The sequence below is a fragment of the Apodemus sylvaticus genome, chromosome 17 (assembly GCF_947179515.1).
Source record: "Apodemus sylvaticus chromosome 17, mApoSyl1.1, whole genome shotgun sequence".
In the NCBI taxonomy this organism is placed as follows: domain Eukaryota; kingdom Metazoa; phylum Chordata; class Mammalia; order Rodentia; family Muridae; genus Apodemus; species Apodemus sylvaticus.
The window spans coordinates 67554483-67568646 of record NC_067488.1 but is presented as its reverse complement, the minus strand read 5'-3'; the positions used below and the strand labels follow the sequence as shown (position 1 = coordinate 67568646).

At 37.3% G+C, this 14164-nt stretch overlaps 1 protein-coding gene across 9 annotated transcripts in view; it reads right to left on the bottom strand.

The window, feature by feature from the left end:
- LOC127668237 (cyclic AMP-dependent transcription factor ATF-7) overlaps positions 1-14164 on the bottom strand; it is an 85988-nt gene that overhangs the window by 47951 nt on the left and 23873 nt on the right. For 8 of the 9 annotated variants that reach the window (XM_052161800.1, XM_052161803.1, XM_052161798.1 and 5 more), the window contains one exon: positions 11781-11849. In XM_052161800.1, the coding sequence (XP_052017760.1) occupies positions 11781-11828 (48 nt within the window). In that variant the 5' untranslated portion in view covers positions 11829-11849. Of the gene's footprint in view, positions 1-11780; positions 11850-12575; positions 12658-14164 lie in introns of all 9 variants that reach the window. The other variant, XM_052161804.1, reaches the window with a different exon arrangement.

Below are 14164 nucleotides of genomic sequence, written 5' to 3'. Positions count from 1 at the left end.
ACTGACTGACAGACAGACACACACATACCAGTAAATACATAAATAATCTTTCTAAATAGCCTTTCACTATCTGGCTACTGTCTACCTGGTAACCTCTTAGGAGACTAGGTTTGCTTTCAAATGAACTCCTGAGGATGACTGCAAGCTTCTGTCCTGCCTCTATCTCCTGAGGGCTGAGATCGTAAGAGTGTGCCGCTATGCTTATGTAATAGTACTGCAGCACAAGGGATCACACCCAGGGCTTCATGAATGCTAGACAAACACTCTATAATTCAGCTACAACCTTAGCTCTTTCTTGTTTTTAAGACAAAATCCTGTCCAGGCTTGTCTTGAACTCATAATCTCTCTGCCTCAGTCTCCAGTACTAAGATTATAGGTATGTATCACCGGTATACTCCTAGTAACATGTCCCCCTGCCCCAATCCCCAAAGACAGATGCACTCTCACACAACTATCCATCTATCAGAACCATCACATAAAATAAACAAAATGGCAGTCTGGGTAACCCAGAGTGATCATTTTGATTAAGTTGTGACCTTATTAGCTGATACATTCATAATATTGAAGGCTCTAGTGAGTTATTTCTCTTATTACATATAGAACTTTTCCACTTCCTAGACATGGATTTCTCTGTGAAGTCTTGGCTATCCTGGAACTTGTTCGGTAGACCAGGCTGGCATCAAACTTCAAGATCTGCCTGCCATTGCGTCCTCTCGGTGCTGGGATCAAAGGCATGAGCCACCATGCCCAGTTTTCATATAGGGTTAATTTAACATGATCCACATTTATAAACTAAGTAAGTGTTAAGTAACTGTCAGAAATAAAATAAATGCGTATTAAGAGAATTTTCAGGGGGTGCTAAGGACATTCAGACAAAAAATATGGAAAGCCTCTATGATAACTATTAACTATGAGATTCCTCTTATCTCTGCTTCTATATTTTTTGTTTGTTTGTTTTAGTTTTTTCCAGACAGGGTTTCTCTGCAACTCTGGCTGTTCTGGAACTTGCTCTGTAAACCAGGCTGGCCTTGAACTCACAGAGATCTACCTGTCTCTTCGTCCCAAGTACTAGGAATAAAGGAATGTGTCACCATGCTGACAACTTCTATATATTTTTGTCACAAATTACTTCACATAAGAATTTTCATGTATCTAACTAGTCATTTATTTTCAATAATAATGACAAGTAGAATATCCGGTGCATTCATGTGCCACAGTTTGTAATGTAGGAGAAGAGATTTATAGAGATGCTGTGATATTGGGCTGGAGAGATGGCTCTGCGGTTTAGGGTACTGACTGCTCTTCTGGAGGTCCTGAGTTCAATTCCCAGCAACCACAAGGTGGCTCACAACCATCTGTAATGGGATCTGATGCCTCTTCTGGTGTGTCTGAAGACAGCAGCAGTATACTCATATACATTAAAAATAAATAAATAAATATTTAGAGATGCTGTGATGTCAAAAGGAAGATGTGATATGTAAGCAGAGAAGAAATTTGTTATTCAACAGGTAAGATCCTCTATACAATCACATGCCCAAAACACCAATGAACTGATTGGTGGAGAGAAAATACATCTCAGTACATTGTTAAATACTTCTAATCGTCATCAGTTTGGTGATGACAAAAACTAGAACAAAAACTACACCATTACCTAGTACTATACAAAGGCAAATAGCCAGATACCATCGTTTGCCTTCTGGGAGCTAATAGGCTTAGAAAACAAGGTAAGAAAGAAGAGAATGAGAATAAGAAAGTAAGAAGACCTAGAGTTCACAAAGGTGACACTACTGTGCTTCTTCGGGTTTGTTAACAAAGGATAGTGAAGCCATGAGTTTTAGATTTTAGTTTTCTAGTTCTATTAGTATCAGTCTCAAAAAAAAAAAAAAAAAAAAAAGGGCTGGGCATGGTGGCACACGCCTGTAATCCCAGCACTTAGGAGTCAGAGGCAGGCAGATTTCTGAGTTGGAGGCCAGCCTGGTCTTCAGAGTGAGTTCCAGAACAGCCAAGACTACATAGAGAAACTCTGTCTCAAAAAACAAAAACAAAAACAAAAACAAAAAAATTCAGTCTCCCCCACCTTTTTTTGAGAAGGGTCCCACTACATAGTCTTGGATATCTTGAAACTGGGCATTTAGGCAAGAATGGTTTCACATTGTAAGCCACCACTTCCTTCCACTTTGTGTGTGTATGTGTGTGTACATGTGTGTGATGCACATGTGTGTGCATGTGTGTAGCCTCATGGGCAACCTTGGGTATCACTTCTCAGATGCTACTTACCTTCATTTATTTATTTATTTGTTTTTTTTATTTGTTTTTTTGTTTTTTGATACAGGGTTTCTCTGTATAGCCCTGGCTGTCCTGGAACTCACTCTGTAGACCAGGCTGGCCTCGAACTCAGAAATCCGCCTGCCTCTGCCTCCCAAGTGCTGGGATTACAGGCGTGCACCACCACCGCCCGGCTGCTACTTACCTTCTATTCCCTCTTGTGACAGTCTTCCACTGGCCTAAATAAAATTCACCAAGCAGGGTATACTGCCTGACTAGTAAGACCAGAAATCTGCCTATCTCTACTTCCCTAACACTGGGATTGGATTGTAAGTGAATACTATCAAACCAGGCATCATTTTACATGGATTCTGGGGATCTAGCTCCCATCTTTAAACATACACACACACACACACACACACACTCACTCAGGTCCTTAAGCATACACACAAACACACATGTACAAAAAGAAAAAAAATGACTGGTTACCAGGGTAGGAACAGCTGGAACATATAGGATTTTTTTAGGGCAAATAAACTATTCAGTTTGATTTTGTAATGAAAGATACATATGCTTATTCACTTGTCAAAATCCACAGAAGGTACACACAGAGAATGCACCTTAATGAAAACCATGGACTTTAGTCAGCAATAATATATAAATATTTTCTAATCAGTTATCACACACATAACATATTAACATAAGATGTTAACAAGGGAAACTATGGAGTATAGGAAAAAAAGACATATGAGAACTCTGTGTATATACTCAAAGAGCACATGTACAAAATGCTCTAAAACATAAAGTCTATTAATTTAAAAAAAAAAACAACACTGTTTAATAATGTCCACCCAGCACAGGGGCTAATAAGAACTACGATAAGAAGAATGAAAAAAAAGAAAAACTATACTTGCTTTCCACCCTCAGAGGACAAGAACCAGAGACAAGGAGCAAAGCTTGAAGAGAGGAGGATGTAACACTGGTCCTCTCACAGTGACGTCTTATGGTTATTGATGGGTAAACATCAAAAGTTATCTCCCTCAGAGGAAGAAAAGCCAAGAGGCTTACAAGGGACACAGATCCTCAGCAGAACAATCACCACCATTAAGCCTTTGGCATCACCAATGCCTTTCCATGAGGCTAAGGAATCAGGTTGGCACTGTAATTTGTGATGGTGCCAATCTGTATGGTAGATTGAGCTATTTTTCAGGAGAATCAAGAGATAACTGCTTAGTTATCTTAGAAGATCTGGCCCTTGGGAGGATAAGGAGCTGTTTCTTTTGCCCCAGGATGATTTTTTTCTAGAACAGTATTCAAGGCTCTTCAAGACACTGTGTCTTTGACTGCCAATCTGCTGAATACCAAATGGAGTGCTTAGCTTCCTACAATGATGCAAAGGACAAAGCAAGGCTAAATTTATTCTGCAGTACCACTCCAAGATTTTCAAAGGCAAAAAGGAAAAACTCTTTCCTTAAATTATAGGGAATTACAAATTCTGTCTGGGATCTAAAAGACAGCTATGCTTGCTCAAAATCTGGCATCATGGATGTGAACAAGATTTAAAAACCAGAATGGTGGCTGGCAATTTGAGCATTTAGAACAGAAGTTAGTTCAGTACTTCAATCTGCCGGCAGAATCAGCAGCCACACAAAGCACATGGAGATGCCAGACTGGAAACGAGCTAATTTCACAAAGCTCATTCTCATTCTGTCTGTACTTCATAGGACCACTAGAAATTCAATCTTATCCATGTATCTTAGATGCTATCTTAGATAGTAAATTTTGATAAAGAAATTTCAAAGGCAAAACACAAAGATATTATCTCAAATCTTTTCCTTTATGATATTTCCCTTCTTAAAATCTTATCTATAAACATGATAATTTTGAGAAAATTAAAAGGCAATATTTCACTAAAATAAGGTATTAGCAATATTTCCCCTCATAGTTTGTATCATTTTTTCAGGATGAGAATTCAAGAGAAAAGCTTTCTTTCAAACATCCTGACTAAAAAAACAATAGCCATGCGCTACAGTTTAAATTTGATTCATTGCTCAAAAGAGTTAAGAAACTGAGGCTTGAAAGGGAAGATACTCAATTTTTGGTGAAAAATATTTTGACTATCTATAGCAAACAAAGAAAAAGGGAACCATCAATGTAGTAGTAATGAAGTCTCTTTTAAGTCCATAAATGTGCATGACTATTCTGAGCAACTGTCCTGTGACAGGATCAGAAGCAAAGGGACCAGAAAGAGTGAAATGTTGTGAAAAAAGCAGGACAAAATTTCCCCCAACAAAATACATATCCTTTCCATAAAAATTAATGAAATGAGAACAAAAATAAAGATGTCTGTTTTATAATATTAGAAAAACAATGCATGTCTTAAGTTTAATGAAATTGAGTTACATTTCTAATACTGGCCATTGTAACTCATTAAAAAAGGTTTGTTATTTGCTAATAAAATCTCAATTAAGCTCAAACCCAGGATTTGACCAAACTCCTTCTGAAGGAGCTTTTCTCAAAGTATCATAAAGTTCAATTTAAAAATACATAGTGTGCTACTGAAGTTACGGGCTGAAAAGCTTAATTCACCCTGATTACAATCCTGTGAGCAGAATCTTGACGTTTTCTTTCTTAAGAAAAATCTTCCAGAAAGCACCTCACATTTATTCATAATGCACAGTTTACTAACATTTCTTTTCCTCTTTAAATAGCTGGGAGGGCAGAGAAGCTTAACAGCCGCTTTGTGTGGTGTGTACACTGTATGCAATAGCCTTTACTTGCCATTGTGCACAGCCTGTTAAATATTTACAACACAGACAGCAACATCTAGTCCTAAACACCCAGTTGTGAGTTTGAATTTTTTTAGAAATAAATCTATGACAAATTTTCACCAGCAAAATGCCAGAAGACTTTACTAACAGCTTCAAGAGACCCAGAGGGTCCAGAGGAGCAGTTATAGGCCATCTGGTGATTACTTATTATTATTTATACAGCACTGTTGATGTACACACAGATGTGTTATGAATCCACATACAGAGAGGCCTTAACAAGGACTTTAGATGGAATGTGACTGCTGAGCAAGTCAATATGCATTAAAGAAATGGATTAACTAGAAAGAGAGAGAACATCAGGTTTTTCTTTTTTTTTTAATATGCTGAATTAGCTGAAGATTATTTGATTAAAGAATGATGAGTTCTATACAGTGACAGCATCCAACCAGTTAAAAATCTAGCAAAGTGTGGTTTAGCAATGGTAGCAAAGTGAGATAAATGGAAGAAGAGTCTATGAGATCCAGGCACTTTATAAATTCATCAGTTTGTTTAAAAAGTATTAAAGAAATAAGTAAATAGTAAGATAAATGGGTGTGGGGAGGAGTTTAGGGTTAGGAAGAACTATTGAAATACAAGGATACAGGATTTTATTTTATTTTCCCAGGCATGCTCTGACAAAAATTCCAACACTCCCATTTTTTTTTTTAATACTCAGTTGTATGTAGGAAAAACAAGAGTTAATGAATGAAAATTTTCAGTTTAATTTCCTAATTATAGTTCCAATTATATTCATATAGCATCATTTAATTGTTTGGCAGGGATGGGGGAACAGACTAAAGCAAGGATGCTTTAATGTATTATATGCTTCTAATAACAGCATAATATATAATAACACAAAGAGCTAAATTAACCCAGTCGTCACATGTTTAGGGAGAGCATCAAGAGATCAGATTTGACTTTAAGAAACCAGTTAATTCCTAGTCCTTAACTCCTCTGAGCATTTTTAAGCCTAGTTCCAATTCTGTGTTTAATATATACTTGTGGCCCAGTTCATCACAGTTTATATAAAACCACAGAAGTCTCAAAAGCGAACTGGAAATTATTACAAAATCAACACTTTACAAAAAATAAGGTTAACATTAGGCCTAATTGTGCATAATATAGAATATTTTCAGCTGCCTGACAGCATGCAGTCACTCTTACCAGATGGGAACTAAATGAATTATTGAATAAAATATGAATTATTAAAGGAAATTTTGAGTTTAAAAAAATCTTAGCAGGGGGTAAGAATGGGAAGCTTATTTGTTTGTCTAAAATTGCCTTCACCTGTCACAGTACATAAACATAGCATGTATACACCACTTCTTTGCTTTTCTTTCGTGCTCATGACAGATATTAGGGAAACTTGCCAAAGGGGCAGAATGAAAGATCCAGGGTCCCATAGAACCAGTATGGCCCTTTTAATGGGAAAGCTGGGATAAGAGAAATAATCTATACATTTGTGTTATAAAGACAATAAAACATACCTTTGTAGCATGGCAGCATTTAACCAATCATAGGAGTTATTTGTTGCCTCATATATTACAGAGCAATAGAGATTTAAGGGCTAATGCTCATGGAGGCAAAGGATACTAAGCAATAAACAGCTTTGGAGGTTGGTTAGATGCCAAGTGAAGCCAGGACTGCAGCACCATAAACATTATTCCTACTATGACAAGAGATGAAGGTACAAGAAGCTGCTCTCAATCCCGCTACAACTAGAATGCTGCTGTTGCTCTTTTTTTTTTTTTTTAAATTTTAATATGAAGTCTCATTTAACCCAGACTAACCTCAAACTTTCTGTACAATTGAAGGTCCTGGAGGTCTGTGTACTTTAAGAGAAAAGAAGATCTTGAAAGTAAATAGCTGGGGTCACACTGGAGAGAGAAATAATCAGTTTCCTAAATAACAGGACTGTTTAGCATAGTTTCAACAGAAATTTCTCAGTGGTTAACAATGAATACTGTCTTCAGAGGTAATGTCTTGTTCTTCAGAAACAACCTACATAATAAACAGATATATTCAGTTTCTACTTTAAGACTTTGGGATGTTATTTCATGTGCAGTTAGGTAACTACCTTTGGTTTCTTCGGCCCATTTTGTGTGTGTGTGTGTGTGTGTGTGTGTGTGTGTGCGCGTGTGCATGTGTGTATATGTGCATATGGAGACAAGATACCAATCAGCCTTGTCGTTCCCCAGGACCCATCATGATGATATCTATAATTTCTATTCAAAGCTGCTTAATTTGTTCTGCAAGCCAGCATATGTTCCTGATAGAATAACATAGCAGTAAGGAGTCTGTTGATTCCTTGGTAATAAAAGCTGAGGAGATCAGTCTATTGGTAAAGTGCTTGTCATGCAAGAATGATGATCTGAGTTTGATCTCCAGCACCCACATGAAAGGTGTGGGTGGCTCTGACTTGTAATTCCAAAGCTGAGGACTCAGAGAAATATAGATTACTAGGGTTTTCTGGCTAGCTAGCCAGTCTAGCTTAATCAGCCAGCTCCAGGTCCCAGTGAGAAATCCTCTATCAAGTTGTTGAACACACAAACTCAAACTGGCTGCAACTGTATGTTTAAGATATGCACAAGATTAAGCCACCCAAATTTCCAGAAAGGATGGGAGAAGTGGCTCATGAAATTCCACTCCTAGCTGAGGAACTACTGCAACTGATAGCTGCAGGGTTGGGAGAATCTGTTTTTAGGGATGTGGCCCTCAAAGGCTATCCATGCTGTAGTACACAGACCTACAACCATGAATCTAGAGAATAGTAAGTAGACTCAGTGCATTCAAGGGGGGAAAATACATTTGAATTTAGGAGGGAAGGGCATAGAGTATGAAATAGAGAGAAGGGAAATGAAAGGATAGATCTGATCAAAATACATTACATATAATTATAAATCAAAATTATCAATAAAAAATACGAAGATGGATGATGGATCCTGGGGAACAACACCCAAGGCTGGCTGATAATAGCAAGTATATATATTTGCTTCCATTCAGTTGGCCTTATACTTGGGAGGCTGAGGCAAGAGGATTAATGAGTCCAGTAGTTTTAGATTAGCAATACAATGAAGTCCCATCTTAAAAAAGTTTTTTCCCTACAATGCTTTCTAGATTCAGCACCAATAATATCTCTACTATTTTAATAAAAAAAAGGCAAAGCCATTTTTTATACTTTTTTTTTTGAGACAGGGTTTATTAGTGTAGCACTGACTTCCCTCGATACACGCTCTTTATACAAGGCTGACTTTGAACTCAAAGATCCACCTACCTCTGCCTCTTAAGTGCTGGAAATAAAGGCATGCCCCACCACCAATGTTTTTAACAGAAAGGTTGTTGTTGTTGTTGTTTTTTAATTTTTTTTTCCCCGAGACAGGGTTTCTCTGTATAGCCCTGGCTGTCCTGGAGCTCACTCTGTAGACCAGGCTGACCTCAAACTCAGAAATCCACCTGCCTCTGCCTCCCAGAGTGCTGGGATTACAGGCGTGCGCCACCACTGCCCGGCAGAAAGGTTGTTTTTTGTTTTTGTTTTTTCTTTTCTTTTCTTCAGTATTGGGGATTGAACCAGGGGTCTCATTTTTTTTCCTCAACCTTTAAGACTTAGTTTTAATTTGCATGTGTATATGCATATAAATGTGTCAGATCTTCCAGAGCTGGAATTACAGGTGCTTGTGAGTCACCATTTGGGTGCTGAAAATCAAACTCAGGTCCTCTGCAAGAGCAATACATCTTCTTAACTGCTGAACCATCTCTCCAGCCCCTAAACCAGGGTATCTTTTTTTTGTTTTTTTGTTTGCCAGATGGCTGGGATTACAGGTGTGTTTAAGTGCATTGGGCTCTTAAAATAGATACTACCTAATAATTGCTTCAAAAGCCCACATGACTCGATTCACCTAGGCCTCAGTAAAAAGAGTATCTGGGGGACTGTTGCCTTAACAAAACTAACCCATTCACAGTAGGCAGCTCAGCTCTATTAATTATTGCATATACCACATTCCATAGAGAGGCTTTTAGCAAGAATATTGTTTTTTCCCAAGTTCTTCTTCATGAAGGTGATGAAGCCTCAAGAAAAACAGTCTCAATAAGACAATAGGAATAAAAGAACTAAAAAGCTTATCTTCTGTGTTTTAACACAAGACTGCAGACAGCACAACCTTTGGTAGCCATTTTTTAAGTACATGCAATGTATTTAGAACTCAGCTGTGTCACATCAGACTGTTGGGAAGTAGATCATGAACATAGTCCAAAAATAACAGCCATTAAAAACCTAGCAACCAAAACATGTTTATGTATCCATTGAAAGCCTGGTGGTTTTGATTATATAGTGGAGGGTATAATCTACTAGTCTATTTTAAGTAAATTTTCCTTTTACAGTTCCTTAATATTAAACTTTATCTGAGTTTAAAGATACATATGATAGAGTCTATATGGGTCTAGATACAGAAACAAAACTGAATTCCCATAACTGAGGTGATCACATATACCTGTTGAAATCCTACTATGGAGCTATTTGTTACCAGATATCACAAGAAATCTAAAAAAGGACTAAATATAACTGGAGAACTACAATCTTAGCTGAAAGAACAACTACTGATAGGCAAAAAAGGTAAAGTCATGTTGCCACCAAACCTTTAAGTTGTAGATTTATATCCTGTTAAAGAAATAATGGTGTCCTCAAGTTCCAAGTTCCATATTTAACTTCCCACTAGTGGGGAAAAGCTTTCCAGTGACAGTTCAGAAATATGGGGAAAGGTTCACAAACAGAGAGAAGTCAAGAGTAAAAAGTCTGTACTACTTTCCTTTTCTTGTACAAAATGAATTTTAAAACTTAAAAAAAAAAGTTTTTGTTTTTGTTTTTGTTTTTTTTTTTGAGACAGGGCTTCTCTGTGTAGTCCTTGCTGTTCTGGAACTTGCTCTTGTAGACCAGGCTGGCCTCAAATTCTCAGAGATCCATCTGCATCCTGAGTGCTGAGACTAAAGGAATGCACCACTACCACTGGGCATCTTAAAAGTTTAAAAACGTTTTAATTTTTATTCATTATTACTGTGTCTCTGTTTATTTATGATATGTGTGGGCACACACATGCCAAAGTGTGCATGTGGAGGTCAGAGGATAATTTTTAAGAGTCTACTCTCTTTTCAACCTTCCACCATGGGATCTGATATCAAACTCAGGTTGTCGGGCTCCTGTAGCAAGAGCTTTTACCCTTTGGCCCCACCCCACAAATCATTTTTCCTCTGCCTCGTGGTGCTGTTTTAAGTGTACACTCTCATGTCTGGCTCATAAATTTTTTTATTTATTTGTTTGTGAGGCAAGGTCTCATGTAGCCTTGGCTGGCCAGGAATGGTGGCACACACCTTTAAGGTGGATCTTTGTGAATTTGAAGTCAGCCTGGTCTACATAGAGAGTTCCAGGGCATCCAGGACTACACAGTGAGATCTCATCTTAAAAAAAAAAAGCCAAATATGAGGAAAATAAACTCACTCAGAATTCAGATTTAAACAGTCTAGTGTATTACTATGTATCAGCTGTACAGTCACCACACAAAGCATCATAAAATTCGTACACATAAATTTGAAGGGATCATTTTACATGCCTACTTTAATAACGCTTTTGAAAATGGAAACATACCTATACATATTAAAAAATTTTAACAGGAAAGAAAATACACCCTATGATCCTGAATCTTGTAGAAAACAATGATTTTGTTTAAATGTCTTATCAGAAATTTTCAGCATTTTTGAAATCTGGGTTCCTCTTCCTATTTCTTGTAGCATCACCATCTCATCAGCCTCTCAAATTCTAATTCCTAGACACGTCTAGGACTTAGATATTCTTGCTTAAATTTTATGATACACAATAGAACCAATCTGCAATCTCACATACCACCAGTAAGTGTCACTGGACAGTTGCATGACATATTCCTAAATGATTATTATTCAGGTTCTATCAAATGAAGGCAAATAAAACTTTAATTCACTTTTTTCCTCATCATTTGTAGAAGCATTAGAAAAAAAATCTAGGGAAAAAAGTTAAATATAAAATGAAAAACAAGACAATTTCAACAGAATTGTTTTATAAAAAAAAGCGTATAATGCACACATATGCAAACAATTATGTAGGAGCTGACATACAGAACAGTCCATGTCATGGTATCAGACATGGGAAATATTTGTAGAATTCTATTGGATTTCAAGTTTTATGTTGGGTTTGTCTGTCCCTGACTTAGCTGTCAGCATGATTTTTCTGGATCAACAATCAAAAGAAACATTTCTTTTTCTTATGTGAGAAATCTATAGGACGCTGAAATTGGAGGCTTATAATGAATGGTAACATTTTTAGCTGACTAAATATGTTAACTAAACTTTTATATACATGAAGGTCAAGAAGTTATTTCTAAACTTGCTTTGTGTTTAGATGGACAGCTTTAGAAAAGAAAAGAGAGTAACATGTATTGTTTAACACTGTGTGTTGGAAAACAAACATCAATAGAATAACAAGATGGAAGAAAGCAAGGCAGATTTCATTACAGTGGAGTGCCTACACTTCCTCATAACTTGGATTTACACGCTGCAAATCCTGTGATCTGATTACCTCCAGTGATCACGTAAAATACCGGCTTTAAACTCTTTGCCTTAGCGATAAAACAGCCACTTTGATTCACAACAAGACATTCACAATAAAGTATATTGTAAACGTACCTGTCCACAGCCCGGGGCACTGCACACAAACGGTCTGTCGTCTCCCATATTTCATAAAGTAGAGCAGAGCTGGGGAGGGGAGTAGGGGAAAAGTTATGTTAAATACGCCAGAGAAAAAAATACACTTCAAAAATATCAAGCCTAGAAACAGGTGTTCCAAGAATGCCATCTATCATAGCCATAGTAAACACAGGCTACTTTGGAGAGACCCATTAGACAGGTGGCATATGATCTACTATGCCTCAATTGAAACTTTTAATTAGGAAAATTCAGACTTAAATAGTCAAGGAATTTTAAGCCTTTGCTGGGTTTTCCCTCTTTCTGCTACAGTACATAACATATTTCTCCAGCCTACTGAATTACAACCAGTGCAGCTCTCTATGTCAATAAATTCACTGAATGCTCGATGCGGAAGCCATATTTCTGAACTAGAGAAGACCAAAATTTGTCATTTAATTAATTAAGGGATTATAGGAGGGGTGCTCCATTTTACAGGGCTATAATCTGGCTCCCTGGTGTATAAACTACGAGACTGCTGGCAAGGGGTCGTTTATCCCAGATTATTGCCAAAGAAAACAAAGCACCCATCCGATTGGCCTACATGGGAAATGATTTTCATTAATAAAAAAATAAAAATAAAAACTTCCCCTCCCCACTGGGAGCCTCCTTCTCCTCCCCCCAGCAATTGTCTGTTGCAAATGAAGAAATATCAGTGCCCCTCCCCGCTCTGATTCTATTTATGGCTAGGTTTTTAAAAGCAGCAATAAAACAAATGTCGACTCTTTGGGGGTTTACTGGGTGAATATGTTCCGGCTGTTTGTGCTGCTCTCGGCCAGAGTTCTTAGGCTGCTCTGCTGTAGCCAACAGATGTGTACCGCTGCAGGGGATAAAGAAATGCACTTAAAGGCACCACCATCCATTCCCTCTATTTCTCTGAAGAATTTAACAGAATTTATATTTGCTTTTTAAAATGACTCTTAAAATGTCTCCCAAAATTCTTTGTCAAAAACAACAAATGCAATCAGAATGTGTTGAGAAAAGTTCTCATATTCCAACTAAGAATAAAAACCAGGCAAAAATGAATAATGATTAGACATGCAAATCACAGTAAAAATATCCCTAAAAGATAAACAGTATTTTGGAAAAGTCGAAGAGAAAACTAGGAGGAAGGGTAAAAGTAGTCTTGTAGAACAAGGTGCTAAGGACATTTTGATACCGCTGTCCACAACACAGACGGTTCATAAAAGGAACAATGTGAACAATGGATGACTGTTGGAATATGTCTAAAAACAACCTCAGAAGTGTAATCAAATCTCAAATTTTATATTGGAGATAAACCAAAATGTCAGGTCAATCTCAGTCAGATCTGCATTAAAATAAAATGTTAACAGGCTAGAATGAATCTAGTAACCAGAAAACCATGCTTAAAATAGAGGGCAACAAGGTAATATTCTTCCTATTCTCTTAGGATTTATCTTTAGGTTAGAAACCAGTATTTCTGGTTGTCTAATCAGTAATTCCACAGCTAATCGGTGTTTAAAAGTGTGAGGTGCCCCATAAAATAGAAGGGGCTGCTTGGTCATCTTTCAATGTGATAGGAACATGGTCTAACTATGAAGGAAACTGATACTTCAGTCCTATTGTAATGGAATAGACTCTGTATGTACATACATATACACAGATTTATATCACAGTTAGCCAGGATAAATTGCTTCAATAAATTCTGTTCCTAGGAGAGCCAGCTCAAGCTGCTGATTGGGTAATGGGAAATGAGAGCTTCATTCTTCCTCACATAGCCTGAGAACAACAAGGCTTTCTGGATTGTTTGTTTTAAATACATATTAAAAAAAAACAAATAAATTATTTTTTAGTACTTTCTAGAACCACAACACAGTATCAAAAAATAAGCAAATAAAAGCACATAAATATAAAAACTATGGTCATTATGGCTAAAAACTCAGATATCTCTGAAAAGCAAATCATTCATCTATGGGAATCCCTAACTGCTCTGCCGCAGACAATTTCACTTCTAGCTCCAGAGCCTGTTTTCCTAACATATCACAAGACCAGGACTTGGCTTTCAGGGTTTCCTGTGTCTACTTCTAACAAGGTGGACACAAGGATAAGGGAGAAGTCCTCTCTTTTATACTGATTCTAGCACTTAGGGTAAAATTTTCTCCTTTAGTGATTATCAGAAGAAAGGGTTCTTTATGGTAAGATGGGGGAGTAGAAAGTGATTACATAAATTTGAGAACAATTTTCCTCAAGCCACAAACTTCAGACTTTCAAAATATGAGGGAATTGGTGAGATGGCTCAGCAATTGAGAGAACTGACTGCTCTTCCAGAGGTCCTGAGTTCAATTCCCGGCAACCACATGGTGGCT